This window comes from Ammospiza caudacuta, chromosome 3 (assembly GCF_027887145.1).
Source record: "Ammospiza caudacuta isolate bAmmCau1 chromosome 3, bAmmCau1.pri, whole genome shotgun sequence".
In the NCBI taxonomy this organism is placed as follows: Eukaryota; Metazoa; Chordata; class Aves; order Passeriformes; family Passerellidae; genus Ammospiza; species Ammospiza caudacuta.
The window spans coordinates 54,000,758-54,026,537 of NC_080595.1; the positions used below are offsets into that span (position 1 = coordinate 54,000,758).

Here is a 25,780-nt window from a genome sequence, read left to right on the forward strand (position 1 = left end):
ACAGCAAACTCATTGCTTACTGCTATGGGCTGTAGCCCACTGAAGGCTTTTGAAAATGCTATGCTGCTTGACACATTGCTTTTGTACTTAAGAATGGGATTTTTTGTTAATTCCAGAGAAAAATAATGGGTTCTTTTGCTAAACAAAAGCTTGTTGTTTGCATGTCCAAGTGAACAAATCAGTGAAAGCATCAAACTTTGACAGGTTTTGTTCAGTGTGGGACAAAAAAAGGAAAGGGTGAGCATGATACCTGCAATACAAAGTCAAGTGATTTTGGAACATAAAATGAATATGCTGGCATTACTCAGTCTGCTCTATGAGGCTGCAGCCACCATACACCTTATTTTCTGCCTCAACCACTGGGCTCAACTATTTAGAAAGGTCTTCTAAAGAGGTTTCTTTTAAATCCAATTTCTTCATAGGCATGGACCAACATGGTGCTGACAGTTCTCAACCAGATTCAGGCTCTGCCAGACCAGACTTTCACAGCCCTGCAGCCAGCAGTGTTTCCCTGTATCAGCCAGCTGACTTGCCACGTGACAGACATCCGTGTCCGCCAGGCAGTGCGGGAATGGCTGGGAAGAGTGGGCCGAGTTTACGATATCATCATTTAAACCAAGCTGTGCTCATTGCAAAGGGTAGAGGACATGCAAGGTATACAGCAAAGAAGTAATTGGGGTTAATTAATTGCCTATTTGTTGGTGAGAAATTAAGAAACAACGAGCTTGTCAATTTATATTGTCTGTCCACCTGAGATTGTGTGTCCCTCACTCACACTAGCAAAGGAGGCAAAGCATGAGTCTGTTGAGAGGATCTGGCATGGCCCCAGAACCCAGAACGTGTCTGTAAATCAGGCTCCTACCAGAAGAGGTGCATTTCATTGCCTTCATTTTAATTCAAATTTGCGGCAGTGGGAGCCACCAGAAACTGCAGCAGAACTTCCACACTTGAAGTTAGCTGTGAGTGCAACTGTCATGGGGGTGTCAAACCAGGTCAGTAAACCTATTTAACTTAGAAAATAAATAAACAAATCCAATTCAGTGAAAAGGTGAGGGCTGTAGGACAAGTAAGAAGGTGACATTTTTTAGGGTAACATCTTCCCTTCAAAAATTGGCATGAGGAAGGATAAAGATTATTGAAGTAACCAAATGTGTTGCTCACTAGAGAAAGTGGAAATTTATTTTGCTCCAAGAGGAGCCTTTGTAGTCACATTTGGAGTAGCTAAAGAATCCCAGGTCTAAAATGGGTGAACCAAGCACAGACTATTGATCCTTTCATTGCTCTTATGGAGTATTGCTCAAAGAGCACAAATGGCACAAACTGCCCTCTCTGCAACACCACCCTGGCTGCCTCTTCACCTATGCCTACAGCTGAGCATTTTGACACACATCTAATTCCCTCTAAGGGCAAAAGGAAAGTTTGTTTTGCTCTTCCCTGTGAAGCTGTGGGGAAGACACACCACAGCAAATACCAGCATGTGCCAGTATCCACCATTCAACTAAGCAGAGTAAAATGTCCAGTTTAAACACCACTGCAGCTGTTATTCTACTGAAATTTATGTTTGTTTATGTCGAGCTGCTGTAGCCAGGAACGCCCTTATCACCTTGATTAAATGTCACTCTACTTGGAGCTGAAGCAAGATGGAAAATGGTATGAAAGGGAGCTATATTTCCTGTTTCTCTCTCATTTTTTGTCTGCTGCTGTAAATAGAAAAGGACAGATCCTCATGGAGGTACATCCCCCCTCCATGCAGCACTCCTATTGGGACTATTACAATTTGCTGTTATTAGTAAGAGGGAGGAGAAGGGGGAGGATTGACTATTGTGTTGTCAAATGCAGATGTGATGCTTTTCACACTATACAGGGCAAGGGTTACCTTGCTGCACAAGTTATGTCACAGCCCCTGGGACATTTAATCTCATACTCCCATGCTATATCATTTGTTGATAACTTGTTGAAAATGAGTTGATTTTAATTTTGGGTGACCCCTTAACGCTGTTCTCCCAAGGCTTTTAAAATGTGCATGCCAACTAAATATACAGCTTCAGTCCCTGCTCCAAAGCATCCTAAGAATGTCATCTCTTTATGTAAGGCCTGGATTTTGCAAAACTAACTGCTTTTAGCATCTTAAACCTGGAAAAAGAGAGGGAGCCAAGAAGCTCCACTGAACAGCCATCTCCCAAGCTGCTTTGTTTACAAAGAGTCTGACACTATCCTCCTGCCTTTTCCCTCCATTGCCTTCTTGCCATTTGTCACCTGCTGGTCTTGTGCAGGGAGTATTTGTCCCATTACTTTCTGTAGTGCCAGTCAGGCTGTCTCTCTTGCTTTAAAAATTTCCTTTTGCTAAATTGTTTAAAGGACATTAAAATTCTGTAAAAACACCTCTTTTCTACCACCTAAACTGACTTTATTAATTATTAATTTAACAATGTTTTCAATTGTCAATTTTCCCCCAACAGTTTTAATAGTTCCTCAGGGACAGGTTAGATTTTGCTTTGGTATTTGGGAGAGCAGTAGCACAGTTTGATTTCTGTTGCCATGTCTTTCTTATGCATCTTTAGGTAGAGTAAAAGTTGGTTACATTTTTTGTTAAAGTTTTTATTTGGCATCTATACAGAGCTGCTTTTAAAGCAGTACATTAATTAGGCAACAACAGAAATCAGAATAATAAACCATATTCAAAGCAGCCAGCTCTGATGGTTTTAATTAAAAATGCATTGAATGGATGCAGATCCTTGCTGTACTGAAACCAAAGCAAATTCCTAAATTATGTAGGGGAAATAAAATTGATAGCAGTATCAGTGAAATCATTCAGGACTACAGAAGAGGTCCCAGAATCTAGGAAACACCATGGTTGCATTGTGGTTGCAATACAAAATCCTTCTGTAAATCAGTAAAAAAACTTTAGGGGTACCAATACCATTACCACCACTTCCCTCAAGCTCATGAACACAGTATAACCTAGTGTTACCTGATTAGCCACCATCTTGGCCTAAAATGTAATTTCCTTTTAACTATTTACATTACAAATACCACATTGGAAAATGAGGACAAGTAAATTTGCTGTGTTGCTGTTGGCCTGTTTTGAGCTTTGTCCTTCGAATTATGCACTAAGTGCCCATGGTCACCCTCAGTGCCTCTGCTCATTAAGACCCCTCCCTAAAAGGTCCCAAGTAACTTCGAATAATTCCAGAAATGTAATTTAGAAGGAGGGGAGAAGGAATATTTGAAGCAGCAAATAGTTACAGAGTAAAGTTCAGCATGTGCTACTCTTCCTTTTCCTTGTGTGTATAAAATGCTAGCCTGGTGAGGGGAGCAGCCCATGGCCACTTCAATAACCACAACCATGAGATGTAGAAGCTAAAGCTTTCTGATGCACCTTCAAATCATAAACAAATAAAAAAATATTAGTTGGTTCATCAGATTCTCAGCAATTTTTCTGCTAGTTTAGCTGTAGACATCATTAATCCCCAAAGAAGTAGAATAATAAATGTGTGATGTCACCATTTCATAGGTCCTGTGTGGCCTTTTTCATGGCTCATGACTGCCAGCATGATGCCTTCAGACCTCATAAAGCAAGCTTTTAGCCCAAAGGAGAAGTCTGCCAGAACAGTCCCAGGAAAAGGGGGGCTTGCATCATCCTGTCCTGAGCTTGAGAAGGGGAATTCCTTACACTGGACACCCCAGTCATGTCCATGCTACAGTGGCTTCTCTGCTTTCTCTTTGTGAGTGGGGAAGCACCTCAGTCAGTAGCAGTAGTAGTGCTGGTATCCATGTGTGTGTCCCATTGAAATCCTTACTGTTAGCTCTATAACCTCACGCATGGCAGAGTATTGGCAGCTTTACTGTTGAACCAAACACTTGAACCTTGAGCAAACCACTCTCTCTGCACTACAGCCTGAGCTTGCTCTTTCTCTTTGCCTTGTTAATGACCACATTCTTCTCTTTTCTTGCCCTTGCTTTTTTTGGTCACATAAATTTCTGTAGGAGTTGAGTTTAGGTTATTTTGTTGGTTTTTTTTTTTTTGAACTGGCCAGTTGTTTTAAAAAATGATTGCCCAGTAAATTTTGCTCAACTGAAATGCTTTAAAAAAGAAGATGTGGTAGCTTGACATCCTTCTCAGGTACCAGAGCTGCACCTCTGCTGCCTTTGCCTAATTCACACTGCCCTCCTCAGGGCCACCCTAGCCAGCAGAAGCAAGGACATCTCATTTTAAAATCTCGTAGGCAGTTGCTAACAGAGAAAGTTGCTGCTGCCCAGCATCAACTACCTTTAAGCACATGAAATAGCTCATCACTGTGCAAATATTTAAAGTTGAGAAAAGCAGAGCACTCATCAGGAGAGCAATCCTTTTCCTACAGAACAGGGGCAGGGTCTGACCCCAGCTTACATGGTCTCAGGTCGTTGCATATGTTTGCACTTCATTCTGCACTGTGAACATATGCAGTCATATGAGATGATTGACATGTATATGTACAGATACCTGTGGCTCCAATCACTGCCATATTCTGGGCATCCAGCATATTTTCAGAGAGCTATCCACATTAGTAACATGCTTATCTGCTGTGTTATGCATTTGTGTCACACCACAGTTATTCTGGTACCTTTTCTGAGCATTCAGCAGCCATTGAATTACCACCACTGTCTCTTGGTTAACATGCCTTCATGCCTTTATGATGTTAAAATAGAGATATAATACTTTCCTAGGGATAAACACTTATTTGAGAACAACTGACTTAATTTACTATATAGAAATAATTATTAGAAAAAGATTTAGACAGACCTGGGCAATACTTTACTTGTACAACTCCCAGCACAGCAACACAACTTTTGCCTCATCACCGATGAAAAATTTACGTCATCTGCACTGTGGCTTGCTCATGTCAAGGCCAAGCACAGTTTACACCTGTGACTTGTAAGGTGCTTTCCCTCTCAGTTTGAGCTTCAAGTTTTGTTTAAAATTTAAACCTTTATGTAAAATTCACTGACAAATCCTCGCTCACCAAAGATAAAACCCCCACCTCTAAGTACCATGTGCAGTTTTCACCTGTACTTGATATAGCAGCATCTCAGTGTTGGTATCAGCCCTGCAGAGCCCAGCACAGCACTGGCATGAAACCCAGTGGCAAACAAGTTAGAAAGTAGAGTCCAGCTAGAGTCCATGTTCTGCCTCCACTTTGTACCTTTTTCCACAGTTTGGGCCCACACTCAAAGTGCCAAAGCTGTCAAAATCTATGGAAGTTAAGTAGCTAGGGAGCTTAAATACTTAGGACTCAGTCCTTGAATTCTTCAGTCCCTACATACGGGTTCACAAGTTCTCAGGAAAGGGGAAGTCCTGTAAAGTTTTTTGTGTCACCCTCTCTGCTGCTGTCCTCCATACACCTCCTGCTTGAAAAGTCTACAGGACCCAGCACACAGTCCCACACAGCCCCATACTGCAAAACTAGAACCCTCACTTTTGCACAGATCCAGCAAGCCAAAGGGGTTTATTTTTCACCTAGCTCATCTGTATAGAAGCCTGTTGAGAAATTGTGCATTTGGTTTGGCTGTTGTCACCTTCAGCAATCCATTCTAGAAATAAATGCCATTTCTCAGTGCTAAATTGTTTTCAATTTACAAAAGAAGTGAAGTGCTTCCTTCTCCCCCCTCCTCATCTTTATACTAAGGTATGTCTAAGGTGTCTAAGCAGGCTATTTATTCATTACTCCAGTCACAGTAATTTATGGGAAGACCTTTGTGCAGGTATATGACATTAAATAGTTTTTTTTCAGTTGCTGATCATTCCACAATTGTTAAAGAAGTAAGATGATACCATCGATTTACCAAAAGAAGTTTATCTTCTTTTAGTGTAAAGGACCAATTAACCATTGCACAGAAGCACAAATGTTGGATTTTATGCAATGTAGATAAAAGCGTGTGGCAGCTAGTAATCCCTCTTCACTGAGCCTCCCTAATTTTAGCGGGGTTTCTATAGGGATATCACCAAAGGGTCTCAGCAGCCCTCACCAGCAACATGCCTGGGACTCCAGAAGTTGTACAACTGCAAGAAAGAAGTCATTTCCACTAATTCCCCTCAGAACACATACTTTAATGTGACACTAATATGATACTAAGCAAACAATTTTGGCCAAACATTTAAAAAGCCAGCAGTGCTGGCTTTTTAAAAAGAAAAAATGAAAACACACATGGCCTAAGTGTGCATCAGTCTTTTCACTTAGTGCTCAGAGGTCTCCAAGCTGAAAACTAAAAGCAGAGGGAAGAAGAAATGCCCTAATTCTGTGGATATTAGTGGAACTATTCTGTATGATCCTGGATTAATGCAATAATGAGCTTGCCTGTGGAACCAGATCCCTCAAATTCCAATTTTTGGCAAAATCACAAGTTGAGGTTTGCATAGTCTATACTGCCACATTGAATCAGGGAGCTGAGTTTATGGAAAGCATTTTTGGTTAAGAAACATGGCAACAGGATCTATTCAATCCTTTTTCCCCAACATCCCACTTTTCAAAAGGTAGTTTATGTACTTTGATAAATTTTGTCGGACTCCCGTGGAGATCAGAGCCCTGTGTCCATGCATTTGGTCCATCTGGGCTGTGGTGAAGTGCCACAGTTCCACAAGCAGCACGCTGCAGTGAGAGAGCTGAGCTGGCAGACAGGCACAGGTGCACAGGTTCAAGCAAGGGACAAATATCTCCTCCACAATCAGGCTGTGACCCCTGAGCCCCCCACTCTGCAGAGGAGGACAGGACTCGATACCAAAGGGAGAACAGCGGGAAGGGCAGAGCACAGTGGTGACAGAGCCCTGTAGTGCATGCTGTTTGCTAGAGCAGATGGGAGCAAGGGATTGAAGGTGTGCAATGACAACAGCAAGGACCTTCTTTCAGTTCCCCCCACTTCCTCTTCTCTGCCTCTTTCCCTTCCCCCAACTTTTGTCATTTTTGTGAGACTGCAAACATACTTCTATGGACCCTTCAACCAGAACTGAAAGCAAGCCAAAGGGAGTGGACACTCCGTTTCACCAAAGATCTAAGTCTTTTCTGTTTGAAAATTTAAAAAAAAAAAAATCCTATTTCCATTATGATGGCTGCCAGAGGAAGCATTTTACCACAAAACACATTCCCAGGACTTAATCTCTCTAGCTGTATATTCAGGAGGAGCCAACAGTACTTCTTAAGAAAGACTTGTTAAATTACCTTGTCAAACAAGTGCTTACATTGGGTTTACCTTCTGCTGAGTTCATACCTATCTGCAATTCCTTGGTCTCATCCATGTTTCCTCCCTCTACCTTTCTGCTCTTCTGCAGAAGAACACTTCCCCATGTCCACAGTGTCCTGTTGTGCCGCTAGCTTTGTATGGTCCTTGGGTGTCCAGTGGTTGGGCAGTCACTGTCAGCTGGCTTGCAAATTGTATTTTGTGTATATTTTATTCTGACTGAATTCTGAAATGGAAATATTTTAAAACAAAAAGTATAAACTATTTATGTTGCTTGTGTTGTAGAATAAAGATGCAAATGCAAAATAAATTATGCTTTGTTTTTTTCTAATGGAAGTTATTGTACAATTCGTGATGAAGCAAAGGAACAGAGCGGAGAAAGGGCCTGAAATACTTCGTATGCACTAGCAGGAACTGCAGTTTTCATGGATGGCCTTGGGAATTTAGTTACTCTGAACTGCTTTGTGTTTTTGATGGAAACTGAGATCTAAACACTGACAAATTACTCCTACAGCACTTCTAGCCAAAGTCGGAGTTTGTGGGGTGGAGAAGGATAAAGGTACTGAGATAGTTAAAGGTGCAAGTAGATGCTGAAGAATTTTGATGCATCTAGACAGGTGAAACATTTCTCCCTCTTCAGTATTCCCCTCGGTATTATCTCTTAAATTAGGAGAATACTGTTGGCTCTGATTTCATTAGAGATGGATTGCTCAGAGCTCTCATTCACACCCAGACTTGTGTTGGGTTTTTAAGCTGGGCATTCCCTGACCACAGACAGCTTAGATAGCACTCCTCAGGTGTTCCCAGTAAACAGGTGCATGGACACTGCAATGTTTCATTGTGCTAAAATGAGAGCTCAGCAAGGGTTGTCCCTGTCACCAACATCCCTCTTTTGATTAGTCAAACCAAAGATTGCTCCTGTTGAAGAAAAACCTTTAATTTAATTAAAATAATAAACACCTTCTTTACAGCAGTCACCCCTGCTTCTGTATGCAGCCAAAATTTAGGTACTGAAGGAGAGAGGGTTTGCAGTGTCCCTTTCAAGAGAACTGCCATGGGCTTCCTGAAAGCACAAGTGTTTCAGAGACAAGACATAGCATCACACAGCAAACCTTAGGATACACTTCTCTATGGTCAGGGATGCTACCCAGAGCCCAAAAGCAAGTTTTCCACATAATCTCAAGAGGGGAAAATGCAGCCAGCTTTCCACCTGTCCCCACTGGGGTCTCTGGGCATGGGCTCCCATACACTGAAGCAACATAAGGCCTGGCCTTTGCTGGTTGTTACATAACAGCCTCATCAGCATGAAGGTTAAGAACAGATTACAAAACAACCAAATGAGGTTGTGATGCTTTAATAATCTTACACACTTTTGGCAAAAGAGAGTGTGTTAAATCCCAGCCGTAAGATCTAATTTCATTCCAGGGAACTACCTTCTGCTGCTCCACACATCTCATTTAGATCCCATTAGAAAGATTTTCATTTCCTCCTAAAGAGCATTCAGTAATGTGAAACAGCAGCAGAGTAAATACAGAAAGTAATGCTCCACTATTCCTCTCACTCCTTACATGTACAAATTCCCAGTTGCCTTCCCACTGATGCTGGGGTCAGGCTAGAGTGGCTTCTGCTGCCACTAGACTTACCTAGGAGACACCTGGTCTTGTTCTTCTGTTGAGGAGCAGAGTGTTAAGAACACTTGCCAAAGAAAACAGGTGTCAACAAATACCTCCAAAAACAATAAAGAAAATTTTAAAAGGAATTAAACAGGCGCACCATTGAATCTCAGACATGCTCTTCACTTCAGTGGATTCACTGAACTCATTCATGTTTTCACAATGTAAATTTATCACTGGCTACACAGTATTAATCTGTGTTATACTAAATGTTAAATGCTTCCCTGATACCAAGCCAGACTAATTGTTTCTTAATAAGTAATTTTTATTTTTTGACAAGGTGCCAAAGGAGTGCCCAGTGTCACTGCTACCATTTTTCAGGTGGGATGACCATCCAAGCAAGTAAAAAATTTGTCCTTGACCTCAAAATGGTCCAAAGTATCTAAACATATGCTCTGGCCTCTTGCTTATCCCAAAGTAGTAGATCTGTGAGATAATCTGGCAAGAGGAGAAAAAAATCCCAAAAGAGAAAAACAGCAGCAAAGATTGTTTATAGGAGGAATTCAGAAAGGCAAGCTAGAGGTACCAGCAAGGACTTCAGGTACAAGACAAAAGGGAAACACACTTTGGATGGAGCAGGTGGGGCACAGTAGGGTTGGATAGGAGACCACTGTCACATCCATACCCCCAAGCACTCAGGTAAAAATGGGACAATATTTTCAGTAAGCCTGCTGGAAGCATGCTCTCTCCAGGACAGATACTTCCTGATCACATTTTCCAGATGAAAAAACCTTTTGGTTCACTGAGCAAACCTATTGCAGAAGTTGAAAGAAGCAGAAGGAGGCTGGGATTCTGTCCACAGAGCTATGAGAAATGCAAAGTGATCTCTGATTTTGGAGCTTCTGGCAAAGAAGCTAGCATCAGGATAAACCTCTTAACATCTAATATCACTGCAAACAAACACAAATTGAAGTCTTTATCCAAAGACAGAGTCCTAGAAGAGTGCAGTCAGTATACAGATTTCAAAACTCAACAGAATCCAAAATAAATCAGAACTATTTAGATGTAAGCACAGGTCAGCTAGGTCCTACTCTTATACTGGAAGGAAAAAAAAAAAAAAAAAAAAACAAAACACCAGAACCCAACCTATCAGCCAGGCTGCTGCATGTGCAATTTTCTGACTCCTGATAGAAATTCATAGCAATAAAACTGGATGATTTTTTGTTTTGTTCTAACAAGAGATTTGTGCCTTTGTCTAATACACTATAATTGCTGAGAAGTATGTATCCATAAAGGAGAGCCAATACTTCTGATTTTCCAGCTCTGAGAAATTATGCCCAACCTGAAATATTTTTCTTCGCTGTGGTTAGTGTGACTTCTGATCTCTTATTATGTTCATTCCCTACCACAGTCAAACAAAATTACTTAAAATAATGTGGAATACTTTTCTGGGTAGCATTTATAAATTATTTACTATGTTTTTTAATGTTACATTATACTCCCAGCAGACCGCTTTGTACTTCAAATCAGGTTCTTTGTTCCAGAGATTACAGGGAGAGGAAGAGATCAAAATAAAACTGGGTAAGATGCTATACTGAAATCTATCTTATAAGTAATTTTGTCTAGGAGGTCAAAAAAGACAAATCTTCAAGCTTGAGAAACAATAATGTCAAACATAATGAGAAAGTGAAAAATGGTTTTGAAAAGGTATTGCAGTAACTCATGTGAGGAGGGGAGGGTGACAAGGCTCTTGGTTGGTTTGCTTACTTGCAAAAACAATTCATTGTCCCTTAAGAAAACAGAGGATTTGGTTTCTGGGTACAATTGCAATGCTGGCACCACAAGCACAAGGGCCCTGACAAAAATGTTCTTTTAAAATCCCAGCTGCAGGGATGGTCACCAGAGCAGATCTTACATCTCTCTTGTGTGCATTACCTTTTTTTTTAAAAGGACACTAAATTATTGAATATCTCAATGCAGGCTCTTGTGACCGGGCCCAAACCCAAGAGAATAAAGATTATTAGTTTGCAAAGCCAAGCATGAAGGTTAAAAGAAAAAGGGAAATATTTTAATGTAGTTTGCTACATGTGTTTTTTCTCACACATTTTCAGTTTTTTAGGTAGAGCTGTGCTGAGAGTAGGGCAAGAAGGATGACCACTATTGAGGGTCTGTCGTAGGGGATTGTGGGGTATATAAACTATGCTGTGTTGTTCTAGACAACATCACAGATCTGCAGTGACAGCATAAGAAAAAGAGGATGACAAAGAGGAACCCGAGGCAGGGCACAAGTGCCAAACTACACCACTCTTACTGTCTCTTTTAGAGCCTGAGCCATCAAACCAAGCCAGAATGGCTGGACAAGCATCCCTCTCAAGGAGGCTACACCCTGCACATAGCAAAAAGTAATGGTTGGAGTAAAATAAAGTTTAAACCCTGAAGAGCAACATCAGAATGTAAATGCCTCTAACCAGTCAGGCCTTGAGCTGCCCCTACAACCTGGGCACATTGTAAGTGCTCGCCCCTACAGGCTCATTGCCCCTCAGCAGCCACCTGGCTCCTCCTGCTGTTAGCACACCAACTCACTTGGCACAGAGAGTGAGGAGGATATTCCTGGAAAAGGGGTGAGAGGATCCCCATCTTGTAGCAGAATGAAATAGCTGCTTCAGATGTTCTTTTCACAACTGATTCCCTTTGGCCACCTCTGCTCCAAGCAAAATCTTCTGTTTCCCCAAAGAGAAAATGCACATTTAATCAGTCTGGCTTTGGGCTTTCCCCTCTGCGCAACTCTGGCTGGCCCTGAAGATCCACACAGGAGCAACATTTTGCACAGCAGCATCAATGCAGCCCGTGCAGGCTGACCTGGAATGCACCAAGGGACAGACACCCTCTTCCCAGAAATGGGTGACTGCAGGGGATATTTTCTCACTACTCTCTCAAATGACAATATAGCCTCCTATATATTATGAATATTATGAATTAAGGACTGCACATATGGAAGAACTGTTCAGATCATCCATTCAACCACACCAAGCCTCAGAGCAGAATCCTCTGTACATTTTGCTGCTGTTTTGACCCTTCTCGTACAATCCCTCACCTTAACATCAGCTTTCTGCAGAAGGCACTATCACGTATATCTATATACCTTAACATCAGCATATCATTCTTGGGCTGCATTTCCTAACTGAAAACCTGGCCTGTTAGTAATAAAGCTGCCCATGCTGAGTAGTGGTTCTCAGAAGCTCAGTTGTCCAGGTATTTCTAGTGTGCAATTATTCCCCTCAAAACACTCACACATCCCTCAGGCAACATGTTTCTTTCAGGATGGGCTTGCCATGCCACTCCCTGCTGCCAGGCTAAGCCTCTTGTTTTAAGAAGCCACACTTAAAGCCTTTGCCTTTGTATCTGCGGTTTGCTATGGAGGGTGTTGCATGGTGCCTTGCCTTTTCTAATACCAAGACCCTTTCATTTCCAATCCCATGGCATACTTTCCACTTGCATCCATGTAAGCTCTAATGTCCCCAGCCTGAGAAAAGTGTGACAGTACCTTTACTCCACTGTTACAGTTGTTCTTATCCTTATGGCCTTGCACTGGTCAATTCTGAAATGCTTTCACACTGGGAACATCTGCCTGTTGTGTTTAACTCATCCCTTTCCCTCTCTGCCTCCTGACATTTTATTTGCCAGTCTATAGCTCCATTGAGGGAGCTCTTCAGCCTGTCCCTCACAGTTTTTAGCTCGTAACTTCAGCACCTACAAGGGCAATGGGTTTTTAGTTGTCCAGCAGGCATTGCCCCCTAGCACACAAGCACAAGGCACGGCAGCCAGCCAGGACAGGCAGCGCACCGAGCGCGGCGCAATCGACACAAACGGCGTCATACAGCAAACCCAGCCCAGGGGGGTTTGGGCAGCTGCCACAGAGCCACAGAGTGACAGTCACAGAGTCACACCCAGCAGTGTCACACAGCACCTGCTGCACCAACAGGACACCCCAAGGGGCAGGACGCCTGCCTTGGAGCCCCTCACTCCCCCCTGACTGGTGGGGAGAAGTTTTCCCTTTTCTCTGCCCCTTCAGGTACCGCTGCAGTCCATGGGTGCCAGCAGCTCTGCTTTATTAGCATCTATTAACATCTATCATCCTGCATTTCAGGCTAGCTGACCTGCCTTTGTGTAACAAGACTCATACCCTAAAACCCAGGTTTGACTGCAACTTTGCTGGCCAGGTGAACCATTAACAAGTGCCCTTGAGAAAATAAAGTTGTTCTCACATCTACAGATTTGGGGCCTTTTTTATATAAAATATTTTCTTAATACATTTCATTTTTATAGCAAACTTTATTCTACAGGTTGCAGGAGGCTGTCTCTTCTCCATAAGTTTGAAGTAGGAATCTTTAGATTCAAATCAGTAGATTAAACTTCAGGATGTGAGGTCTGAATTGGAACCGTACAGAAAATGTGTTTTATTTCAAGCAAAACAGTACAAAATTACTCAAAGCCTCTCAAAATTACTGGCAAATAATACAGTTCATATGGATTCAGAAGTCCACAGTTTCCCTCCTGTCCAGAAGGCCAAAGGCCTTGACAACTGAGTACAATACTGAACAAGTGCATCCTGATTTTTCAAAAGTTGAAATTATTTTAACAAAGGCAAATGTAACGTTACAGATTCCTTGTTAATGATGGGCAATATCAGGGCCTCTCTAAGCCTGTAATCAGAGACAATAACCTGTAAGAGGGTCTGTTGATTGTTACAGTTCTGCTCTCGAGCCTCACCTGGCTTTAAAGGGGTGACAAAGGACTTAGAGGTTAATTTGCACTTTTTCCACTCTGACGAAGAACTGAGCTAGTTTTAGAAGCTAGAAGAGCTACTGCTTCTCCAACAGTGCTCTCCTGACACTGGTTCTAAGCAACAATGTCAGAAAGAACAATTCCTTTGGAATCTAGAGAGAAGAGATTTTTGGCAGCAGATGATACCAACCAAATCAGATGATACCAACCAAATCATCAGCTATATAGAGATGTGATCATTCTTTTGTATAAAATCTACTGTGTTAGCAACAAGTAGTGACACCGACTGCTGTACTTGGATACAGTCTCAGGAGACTTCATTCAGGGATTCACAATATTCTAGCAGAAAATTGCATCAGTTTGAACAAAAAACTGAACACAGGACTGCAGATATGTTGAGGGTTCAGTACCTAAGGCCTGCCCAGCACTACACAAGGTCAACAATCAGGGTAAGCAACATCAAACACACTGAACAATGAGGGAAATCTTAAAAGTTTACTTTTAAAAGCTCACCTGAAGGTTAACCACACATTCACATTTCTCCTTAGAAGTTTATTTCCTCATATTGCTGTCATGGTTCAGGAATGGTACTCCCCAGTTTAGTGTTTCCCAATGAAACTCCAAACTACACACCATTTTCTCACCCACCCCCTTTCCCCCTTCTTCCCTCAGAGGATTTGAGAGGAGAATTGGAGACAAAAAAGGCAAATATCGTGGGCTGAGCTAAGAAATATTTACTAGAAACAGTAATGAGATAAGAAAATCAACAATATTAATAATGAAAGTACAAAAGGGAGAGTGTGGAGCTCAACCTGACTGCAGTCACACCACCCAAAATTGTTTCTTTTTAGAACATCATCCTAATAAAGCAGCAAAATGCTTAATTTCTCACTAAGCTTATGGCAACACTTTTAAAAGCAAATGCAACCAAAAGCATAATGTAGCCAGCTGGCTCTTCATAAATGCTGAAAAAAGCCCAAATCACCAAAAACCCAACCATAAAACCAACCCCTCCTCCCCTCCCTTCCCCCTAAAACACAGAGCTTCTATATTTTGGCTAAATAGGAATGAAGTGCCACAGTGTGTGCTGGCATATATGCAGTCTTAGATAGAATGGCAGATTTTTCTCTTAAATAAGAGAAAACAAGAATTCAGGGTAAGGATGACCAAATGTAAATGAAGGGGATCAAACCTAGAATGACAGAAATGACAAAAAAAGTACCTAAAAGTACCTAATAAAACCCCATAGCTCTAGACAGAACAATCCATCCATACATCAGATGGATACTGCTCAGCCACCAGCACTCTGCCATGACCACAGAGCTTTTCAGGTGTTACCACATTCACAGAACTAAGTAAAACTAAAATCTCAATATAATGAAAATTTATCCCAAAAAGTACAACTTTAAAATTTATCAAAAAAGTACAGATTTGCTCAATTACCCAAATGAGAAGGGATTTGACAGAAACTAATACCACTCCCACCTGAAGGACACAGAAGCACCTGCCAGCTGGTTATAGGCAAAAGTCATCCTGTCCCACCATTCCTCCTGGTGAATCTGCGCCTGCCAGCACAGGATTGCTGACAGTGGAACATCTCACCCACTAAAATTCTCATTTTTCATTATTCAGATTAACCCTCATACCATCCCTCACAGCACCACAGTCATTCCATCAGGGAAGTTTCACCAGCACCTGTGGGCAGCAGTAAAAGAAACTGGGGGAAGAAAGTATCAAGAAACTTGAAAGGTTGTCTAAGGCACTGTGGATATTGTGTTCCCTACCAATATTGGTGGCATTATAGCCTAGAATTACACTGCAAGCCTTGAACATCTCAGCAATCAGAGACATAAATAATTTATGACAGACAGTTTGAGTTCTGAACTGAGGAGAGTGGAAGTGCCTGTTTTCTGCAGTGGCTTCCTCAGGAAGTCTCTCCCTGCTTCTCTGCTGGGGCACTGCAAGTGATAACACCAATGCTGCCTCAGCTAAAAACATCACCTTGGCATTGTTTCACAAACCTTCACCAAACTTTAATCAAAGTCAGTGGTGCCATTCCATGTCAGCTATTTTCTCCAGATTGTTTGACCTGGCAGCTTCCAGATCAAACTATTTCAAAGAACAAAGCCAGTGGAGGAGGAGGGCAGGACATTTTGTCCATGTCAAGATCTGGTGATCTCTGAACCCAACCCACACTTCAAAGTGGTGAGCCTGACATCTGGCCAAGGGCTTGGAATTAAGGATGAGCCTCTTTGCTCCAGCTTTCACACTGCAGCATGCCTCAAGCTACAGCAGTATTTATGAACTCCGTGTGAGAAGGAAAATCAGTGTCTGTGAGCCCCACAGGGCTGTCAGAAATCTGCGACAGATTTGCCACCACAAACCCAGTCTTGAATGGCTCTGCTTCAGTTCTGCACAGGAGCAGATCTGCTCTACAAAGGCAGTGCAGCAAGTGGACACCTGACCCCTGGCAGCAGACAGTATCCCAATCACACTCACTAACCTTGCTGCTGCCTCCGCTGATGAGATAAAAAGCCAGAGGGACAATCATTACTTTATATTCTAATTACCTGCCTGACGAAAGGCACTGCATTTCCCCAAATTCCCACCCGGCCTCAGCTCTACAAAGTTAAATCATTCTTACACATTTTCCAGAGGTCAAGTATTCAAAGCAGCACTTGACAAATCGGGTCATAGAAGTACACACCTTATTTTTCTTGGCTAAAATTCATCAACTACAATCTAAGGATGCCAAACAGGTGTTTATACTGTAAGGGGACATATTTTTTACTTCTCCTCATTATTCATGCACAGTCCCAAGGCAAATTTATATCAAGGTTTTAAAAATAGCATTAATAATCTTAGGGGCTGCACTAAGACCCTAATTAAGATGGTATACGAATGTTTCCTGCTTGCATGTGAGATTATAGATTTAAGCTACACAGTCTCAAGGCTCCTGAAAGGAATTAATTTTATTAACAGTGGTTTGGGAAAGATGGTTGTTATTCTTGCTTTTCTACAAGGTGTTGAGACACCAAGAGAAATTTTTACTATTTTGACTGTGACCTGTTAATCCATGTTTAGGACCTGGCTTCTCAGTGGGCATTGTAAGTCACAGTGTGACTGCCCTGGTCCTGGTGGCTGGACACACTCACCACCTCTGAAAGTGCTTTCCAACAAGCGAGGCATTGAGGAAAGGAGGAGAAGCATGCAAAGGCTTTGCTGAGGTGAGATTTCCAGCTTCACACAGGAGCACCTCAGCAGAAGCAAGAGTTTGGTTACCAGCAATGATGTGGCTGCTTCAGCTGCAAGACCAGCCCTTCATGCAATATTGTTGTTCCCTGTCCACTGCTCACCTGGCAAATTCAGTAACAAACTGGGATAGGTTTATCAAACTACCGCACAGCTGTGGTTCACCTGCAGGGTGAATCCCTCCTGCAAGCTGCAGACACAGGGATCACAGCCAGTTTTGGAGCAGGTCCTTGCAGGGTCCTCCTGCTGGAAATGGTGAGTGCTGGCACTGCTGGCTGCCACTGCTGGGGCTCCAGGAGCAGAGCCTGCCACTGCCAGCTACACCTGCCCTTTTCTGGGAGCCATGAACTAAAACAAAAGTTGATGAAAAAAAGTCCAAGCAAGAAGTAAGAGGTTAAGATTCTAACCCAATTTCTATCATCAGTCCTAAGCACAACTTTTGCTAGGACAGATAAGCCTTGAGAAATCATAAAAAGTGCACCACAGCTGAACAGTTGCAGAGATGAAAGGGAAATTTAGTGACAGCTTTTCCCTCTGCCCACAGCAAGGCAGCAAAAGGCACCTGCAGCTTTGCAGCACAAGGTTTAACTCAGGTTTAAGAGTCCTCTCTTCAGAAGTTACCATACATGAGTGAAATACGTTCGTTCATGTTTCTTTTTGGGGATAAACAGAGTCTTCTCACTGGAAACAATTGTCATTTAACAAGTAGCCTAGAAAACTGTTAACCTGATTTAACTGAACTGACAACTCGTTCTTACCAGAAGCAATCACACACTCCCACAGTGACCAAAGCTTTCCTGGCAGAGCTCTCTCTCTGGATTTATCATTAACATCTACATCCTAACACTGCTAAATAATTCAGTACAGCATTTAGCCTCGTGTCCTTGCCTTTCTACTCAGAAAACATTTTTCTTTTCTGTATGTTTCAGCAACAGGGAACAAAAACCTGCCTGGATTGTGCTTCCACCTTGTGCTGTGTAACTGAGGGGGGCACCTCAGGTACCCTTTCACTCTCATCACAGAAGCGTGGGGCTTGTTTCTTTTATTTTGTCGGAAATAGCATTTATTAGATAACCAAACATAGAGCGTTATTTATCCACATGGAGTCATGACCATGTGGGCTTAGATTCACATGCAAATTCCCCTTTTAATAATCCTAATGCAGGGAGAGCTCCAATCAGAGCGCTATCAGCCCCAGCTCCCAGATACCTGATGCCAGCTTTGCTGGTAATGTAGGCCACGGAAGCAAATCCAGAGAGATTGAGTTGGAAGTGGAGAGAGGCTCTGAGATCTATTTGCTTGGCTTCCTGACGACGAGGGGGTGTCTGAGTTCTTTTTTCCTTTCCGGCTGGCAAGGGGATGCCGCTGGAGAGGGATCATTAGCTGCGAGCAGCCCGGCTGGGTCCAGGCTGGAGGCGGAGACGCGGCGCCCGCAGCGAGCCAAGGTGGAGGCACGAAGGCAGAAGAGCAGGTCAATGAAAGCATGAGGTGGCTCCTGGGCAGCAGCTTGAAACACTTTGGACATGCTGACAGGGGGAACTATGACTGGCTAAACAGTGAACCGGGTGGGCCACTTCTGGAAACAGAGCTTCAGGTCTGTACCCCTGCTCATCCCTGTGGCATGTCCCTTGACTTTGCATGTGTGTGTATGTCTGTGTCACGCCTCAGTGTGCAGTGTGGGGTAAATCCCTGGGCATTGGGACCTACCAAAGCAGTACTGATCAATTACAGAGAGTTGGAGCATTTCTTTATTGCTGCTAAGTCTTTTAAAACACATTTGCAGAGGAGAAAAACATTAGATGGAAAAATTTTGCTGGGGTGGCAGGTAAGGAAGTTTAATTACTTCTTTTAACATAAGGCATCCTCGATTTCCTGTCTGTTAAAGGCATGTTTACGCTCTGCATCTGGTGCCGGGCAGGCTCTCTGCAGATGTTGTGAGTCCCGCGCAGGCAGCGATGAACTCTTGTTCCCTAAGCTGGGCGCTGATTACTTCTGCCAGAGAGGATCACATGCAGCCGGGGGGAGGGAGGCAGCCCCAGAGATGAAAACACAGCCTGCTTTCTGGCTTTGTCTGGGACGCAGCAAAAGGGTTTCTCTGATCAAAAATGGTAACTTAAGGTGCATGTAGCTCCACAGTAATTGTCCGAAGCATGTGGCGTTAGCAAATGAACTGGCTACATTACTCAGCTGATATATACAAAGTGTACTGCTGCAAAACAAATGGGGGTAGGAGTGTGTGTGAGTGTCAAAACAGGACAAAAAGTAGTATTTAAATGTTGCCACGATTTTGTGAAATTCTGCCTCACTGGTAACATTTCCAGAGTTAGAACAGCAATGGCAATGTCTTCACACCTCGAGACTTGCTTTTATCTGACAGTGGGAAACAAACAGCATCACTAGAGTCACATTCCAACAAGTATTTGAAAATTCTGTGTAAATCCAGGCTCACTTTTAAATTACGTGTCATTACTAATGGATACAAAGCCACGTAAAAATATTTTTCTGTTTGCCAGAGTTACATGCTTTTTGCTTTTTACAGGCAATAATGAATCAGCTTCAAGGATCAGGATAGAGTTTGGAAAAGAACCTAAGGGGGGGACCACACCCTAATGACTTCAAAACAGACTTTGTTCCAAATCCACTTAAAACACTTCAGAAGTATTGGTTTCCTGCTTCAACTTCAAAAGATACTAGTATAAATATGGGCTGTATTAGCAAAAATAATTTCAATGGAGTTCTAAGCATGCTAGCAAATCATTAAGAACATAATAAATCTTACCACAACTCAATCACTTCAATGGGAATTTCAGTAAGCAAAATAAACTTTCATTTTTTCTATCCTCACACAAAATCTTCCCTTAACCTCACATTTTGCTTTATGAGGTCATTCCCTCCCAAGGCAGGTACTGCCCCCCTTTTTCCAGACACACAGCTCAGCTCCAAGCCCATTCCTTTACTCCTCATGGATATCCCACACAACTCAGCCACACTCTGCCTTTCATTCTTTTTCCAGCAGGCACGAGTGAAAGCTCATCTCAGCTGATATGGGTCACATAATCTGTAAGCTGGCAACTGTACATGCTCAGCATGTTAACAAAACATTGGCAGACAGATTACTAATGAAAGGCTTTTCTCCTTCCAGTGTGTGCTCAGTAGCTGGGGGAAACTGACCCTCTGCTTCAGTCCCTAGAAATAAATAAATGAAAGGAGGAGAATAATCAATGTCCAAACTATATCCTTCTAAGAATCAATTCTGGTAAAACAGGACGTTTTAGAAATATGATCTCTTTTATTTCCATGCTCTTTTCTGCCTTTCTCTATTTTAAAAAGGGCATTTTCCCGTATTTATGTGTCTGTAACTTGTTTCATGCTGGAAGACAGATCCTTATTTTTGTCACTTACAAACCTGACAATAGATGCTTGTGATGACACAGGCAGAGCACACTGGTCTCCAATGAAGCAGCATCAAACAAAACCAGTCAATTAATAATTCCATCAGTCACTTCATATGCCTGGTGTAGAAACTTTCAGATATAAATCAGTAGAGGATTTTACCTTAAATATGTTCTGCAGTTGTATTACTTTCAATTAATGAAGACTGAGTTTGATTTCAAGAAAATTTTATTTTCCGGTTCTGGCAGTTATTCCTGATACCTATACACAGTGGTTACTTTTCTAGTTTTAGAGCTTCAGCTGCAGAAGTTAGTTTTAGGTCAGTTTAGAACAAGTTTTAGTTTGGCATTTCAGAATTTTTTTTAAGTGACCTTTGATTCGTTGTATTAAAATTATGCCCATTTTTAGTGTAATTTTTAAATGCCTATTAGATTTTCCAAGTCTTTATGTTAAGATCTTTGCAATATTCTTCAGTAGCCCTTTAGGCAGTCATTGCAGAAATGGAAACAAAAGCACAACAGAAAAAGAGGGACTAATATTGATCAACTGTCTCTAATACATTTGATATATTTATACTGGTATACATACAAGAAGTCCATCATTGTCCTTTCGGAACTACATCTCAAAGTAAAATCAGTCCATGTAATGTTTGGCAGGAAATACCAGTCTTTATTGTCACCTGTTAGCATGCAGAAAAAGCATGAAGCTGAGTCAGGGGAGGTTTAGGTTAGACATGAGGAAAGATGTTTTACTCAGAGGGTGGTTGGGCACTGGAACAGCCTCCCCAGGGCAGTGGTCACAGCACCAAGCCTGACTGAGTTCAAAAATCATTTGGACAATGCTCTAAGGCACATGGTGTGGCTCTTGGGGTGTCCTGCACAGGGCCAGGAGTTGAGATCAATGATCCTGATGAGTCCCCTCTAACTCAGCATATTTTATAATTCTATAATATTGCCTAATTCTTAATCCTATCTGCTTTACATGCCTCTAAGTTGCAGATCATAGTAAAAGTCACTTACTGTTCTTCAACAACTATACAGTAGTTGTGAAACAAAAGAACAAACTAAACAAATTTATTATGTCTTCTTTTGCACACATTACTGAATAGGTAGCCACCAGGCACTGGTTACTGTGGTTATTTTGAAATAGAATAGGATAAAATAGGAGTAGCTCAGTCGGAAGGGGTCTGCAATGAAAATCTAGGTATTGTGGTGCTCATCTTCTTCCCTAAGCAATCTATCACAACCCTGAGGAGGCACTTTGTGCACAATAATGTAATTAAAAACTGTATGTGTTGCAGAGCAAATTAAGGATTTCACAGATTTCAAAAATGCTGGCATTTATTCAGGCTGGAGAGCTCGATTTTGCAATTTCAGAAATAGTGCTATAGGTTATTCTTTGAGGGCCTTTAAACAAGATGAATTTTCAGGCCACTGATAACCCACTGATGCCCTAAGGTGTCTTTTTGTGGCTACCTCACAGACTGTTGCCATCTGAGCCAGCTCATACTACAGATAGTTGCACTCCTTCCATTTTTTTACCATTAGATGTGAACTGTGCCCTCCAACAATAATATATTTTGCACATTTCTCTTAATAGGTACTTCATTGCAAGGCCCAAGACCTCTGGGTTCCCGTCAAGGCTTTGGAGCAAAGTATATTTCCCTGAGACCCAAGACCATTTGTTAATTCCTTCCATCAAGCCTAACCTTTCCTTCCCTTCTGAAATCCAATATTCTGAAATCCAGTAATCCAAGCAAGGCCTTGTCTTACAGCCCTCACTCTTGCCTGTGCCCCCACCAGCACATGAAGGATACACTGAGTCCTGGGCCATCATTTAACATGCAAATATCACTGCAGTGAAATTCATAGGGAAGCTGCACTGAGTTTAAATGATAATTGGGGCTGTATGTACCTTTTACTAATCTCATGTAGGAAACACTGGCAATCTCACTCCCTGTCCTCACAAACCACCAGAACACTGTACAACTCAGATCCTGAGATAAACAACCTGTATGAAAGCCCTCTTCCTACAAATTAAACCCAAAACTTAGACTTGGATTTTAAAAACAAGCTCTTCATTAATCAGGAATAATGCTGTCCATTATAAACTCAGCTCTTCTCAATATTTACTGTGAGAGTATTGGTAACACATCAGTATCAGTGTGTCTCCACATACACAGAGCACTAACATAATACTGCTGAATGCTTTTTTCTCATTTTCTCTTGAAATGTTTCATGCATGTCATAAAGCATGCTAGAAAAGCATTAACAAACTTTTTTTTAAATCCCCGAATTTTTAAGAAATTATTTAATGTTTGCATTGGAAGAACAGCTAGAACAATTTCTTCCAATTCTGCTCTTTCCTGACACCCATTGAATGGTCAGGTAAGACAACAGCTTATACAGCCAGAAAATCTTTAATAAAAAGTATCAATAAATATAAAATAGTTCTTTAATATTCTTTTTTTGGGGTAAAAGACCATTGGAGAAAAAATAGCTTCATAGCTAATCTGCAAAGATTTCAGTGTATTTTAAAATTACTTTAATGCATTTAGCTTCTGACCCGCAATACCTTAGAGAAAAAATAGAAAAGCAGTAATGTCCCCTACATTATTTGTTAGGAGTCAATGCCTATTTATTTTATTTTTCTTAGGCATGACACATAATAATAATTTCGTAATATGACAACAAAGCAAAGAGGTTACAATTGACCAGTAGATAAGCTGTTGAATGTAGATTACAGTGTGATTTTGTAGCTGGAAGAATGACTGTGATTCCTGGAAGAATAAGAACATAATTTTTTTTGTAGACTAAAAAGGAGATGCTGGAGTTACTGTTCTTTTCACAAAGCCATTGCTGCAAACAGGCCAGTTTGCATTCTGGCTTCCAAACCCTTGGGGGAAAGAATCACTGAAGTTCTCCTAGCCTGAATGGCACTTTCACTCAAAATAAAGGAAATCAGATCCATGGACCAGTTTAGTCTCACCATGCAATGTGGAAAAGGCACCTCACAGCATTAGCCAAGAGCTTACAAAGGGAATGACTTGATAAACAGCATTATAAAGTTTGGGTTTTCCTTCTGCCCTAGACTAGACTCTGAATGAGATCCAATCATTGGAAGATGGAGTCAGACTGGAAACAAGATATACTAAATTTTAAAACTAAATCTAATACAACACAAAAGCACAAAAGGCTTTGTTGGTTTTTCTCATAGGTTATTACTCCAGTTAACATTACATCACAATTCAAAAGCTGTGGGACAAAGATCTTTTGTGCTACATTTGCAGAAAACAAAGCTAACACTGCAGTCACAACTGTTACTTCTCTTACACCAGAAGTTCTTTTTCTGTAGTTCTAAACAGGGAAAATGATTCTTGGATCACTGGCAGAGCAAGCTCAAGAGGTCCAGTCCAAGCTGTCCTGTCCAAGAAAAAACACTGTGTTTTATTTGGAACTGGTCTGTGAGGTTAGAACAACCCAAAGAGCAGGTATTGTAGGCAATGGCCTCTGTTTGAAAGGGTTATTTGCTGTAATATTTGTTCTTTAAACAGTTTTCCAAACACAAAGAAGCAACACCAGGTGGCGGATCACCAGCATTATTCATCTGCAATTCAATGTTCTCCCAAATTTTAAAAGCTTGACCAGTCTCCTGAAAATTGACCAGTCTCCTGCTATAATCCAAGAGTAATAAAATGTCATAAAAAATGGCATATACTTCCAGGTTTTGGGGATTTTCCCCCATTGGAGACAGGGTTTTCTAAAAATCCAACACTCTTAGAAACTTCTCTGGGGTTTTTTGTCTCTGGTTGTAATTTGTTTAATTGGCCAGTAAATAGAATTCATGACTCTGCAAAACAGACAATTGCTAGATTGATACTGGTGTAGAGAGAAAGAAATTTAGAAAAGCAACTGCTATGTCACAAGGCAGAGATGGGGAATGTGGTTTTTCTCTCTGATTAAGAGACCTCCAGGAATCCAACACCCTTTCCATTTGCTTTGGTTACAGAGCAGACAGCAGACAAGCTCAACCAAAGACGACATAGAGCCCTTTCTGTGTATCATCCTGCCTGCCACCATGATGCTCTTCCTGGCATTCCTGCTGCTCTTCCTGTACCGCCGCTGCCAGCGCCCCGCTCAGCAGGGCCAGATCTTCAGCATCGACCTTCCCGAGGCCCTGCCCGAGCACGACGGGCCCCACTTCCTCTCGGCCCTGCCCTGGAGCAGCGAGCAGAGCTTCCACTACTCCACGCTGGTCCCCGACGCCACCTTCCTCTCGGTGTGCTTGCCTCCGTCCTACGAGGAGGCCACCATGAAGACTTCCCTGGAGGAGGCTCGCGCTGAGCCCTCTCCAGACCCAGTGCCTCCCTACGAAGAGAGCAGCAGCACCAAGTGAACTTCCCACGGAAGCGCCTCAGCTGAAGCGTGCAGCACAAAGGTGGAACTGCTCTGGCCTTTAAGATTGGTGAAAAGGTTCCAAATGAGGCACAAAACCAATGAATTTATGAAGGAAGAAACTTGAAGTAACAGGGACTGCGTCTCTTCACCTCATCCCAGGATTCCCTACCTTCCATTTGTGGCACACGTGTGCACACGGTGTGGCACCAATCCAATCCAGACTGGTAACGTGGGGATTCCAGTTAACAAACATGTCATGCAAGGATTAAATTTAAGGAAAGCTGGGAAGCTCTTCCTCTGTAATCCCTCAGCTACAATGAAATGTCAATAATGCTATAGATTCAGCAATCACAAAAAGGGCTTTTAGCACATACATAGTCCAGTTTGGGTTGTTGTTTTGGATTTTTTATTTTTATTTTATGCATTTATATTTAAATGAGTTTTTGCAAGCTGAGTCGCTCAGTCTGTGTGCGTTTACATCACATCATTCTGCAGTGCTCTGGAATGATCACAACAGCTCTCAGGAAAGCAAGCAAATATATAACCTCTACAAAATTTCCAGTAACTGTCCCCAAAGGTTCAAATGTGCACTGTGAATAAAGGCTGTCTTTTCTCACAATTGGACAATGAGGACAAGCAGCAACCAGGGAAGACCTGATTGTTCTGGGTGAGGAACCCTCCATGCAAGAGCACACTCACTCTATTGCTACAAGCTGCTTGCCAAGGTCTGCAAGGTCCCAACATTCCAGACTACTCAGCTGACTTTTTTTCCAAGACTAAAAAAATAAACCATGTGACTTACTTGGTGCAGAGTGTAAAGGAGTTGAGGAAAAATTAATAAAATCTAGTGCACCAAAAATGCCCTGGTCTATATTTCAAAACAGCATTATAATCCCTTCCCCTTCATCCCTAGGGCAGGGTGAGGCTGGTTCAAGTGTGCTGGTGGCAGTGGTTCAGAGGGTTTGCACATGCTTTCAGAAAATGATGTATGTCATCTTTAATTCTTTCTTACAGGATAGCATTTTCAACAAGTGGATAGATGCTCTTGTTACAGAAGGTGGTTGCTACAGGTCCTGACAGCCTCAAAGGTTATGCTGGCAAGGCAGAGACAAATGCAGTGTCATGGAA

The 25,780-nt window shown here is 42.0% G+C and overlaps 2 protein-coding genes across 2 annotated transcripts in view; both read left to right on the top strand.

Annotated features, from left to right (window-relative positions):
• ARFGEF3 (ARFGEF family member 3) overlaps nt 1–7,543 on the top strand; it is a 95,599-nt gene extending 88,056 nt beyond the window's left edge. The window contains exon 34 of the mRNA XM_058802443.1: nt 423–7,543. Coding sequence (XP_058658426.1) covers nt 423–614 — 192 coding nt within the window. The 3' untranslated portion in view covers nt 615–7,543. The remainder of the gene's footprint in view (nt 1–422) is intronic.
• A 10,802-nt stretch (nt 7,544–18,345) lies between these two features.
• SMIM28 (small integral membrane protein 28) lies at nt 18,346–24,650 on the top strand. The gene is made up of 2 exons (XM_058802798.1): nt 18,346–18,456; nt 24,264–24,650. The coding sequence occupies exons 1-2, from the start codon at nt 18,346–18,348 to the stop codon at nt 24,648–24,650; spliced, it is 498 nt and encodes a 165-aa protein (XP_058658781.1).
• The last annotated feature ends 1,130 nt before the right edge of the window (nt 24,651–25,780 follow it).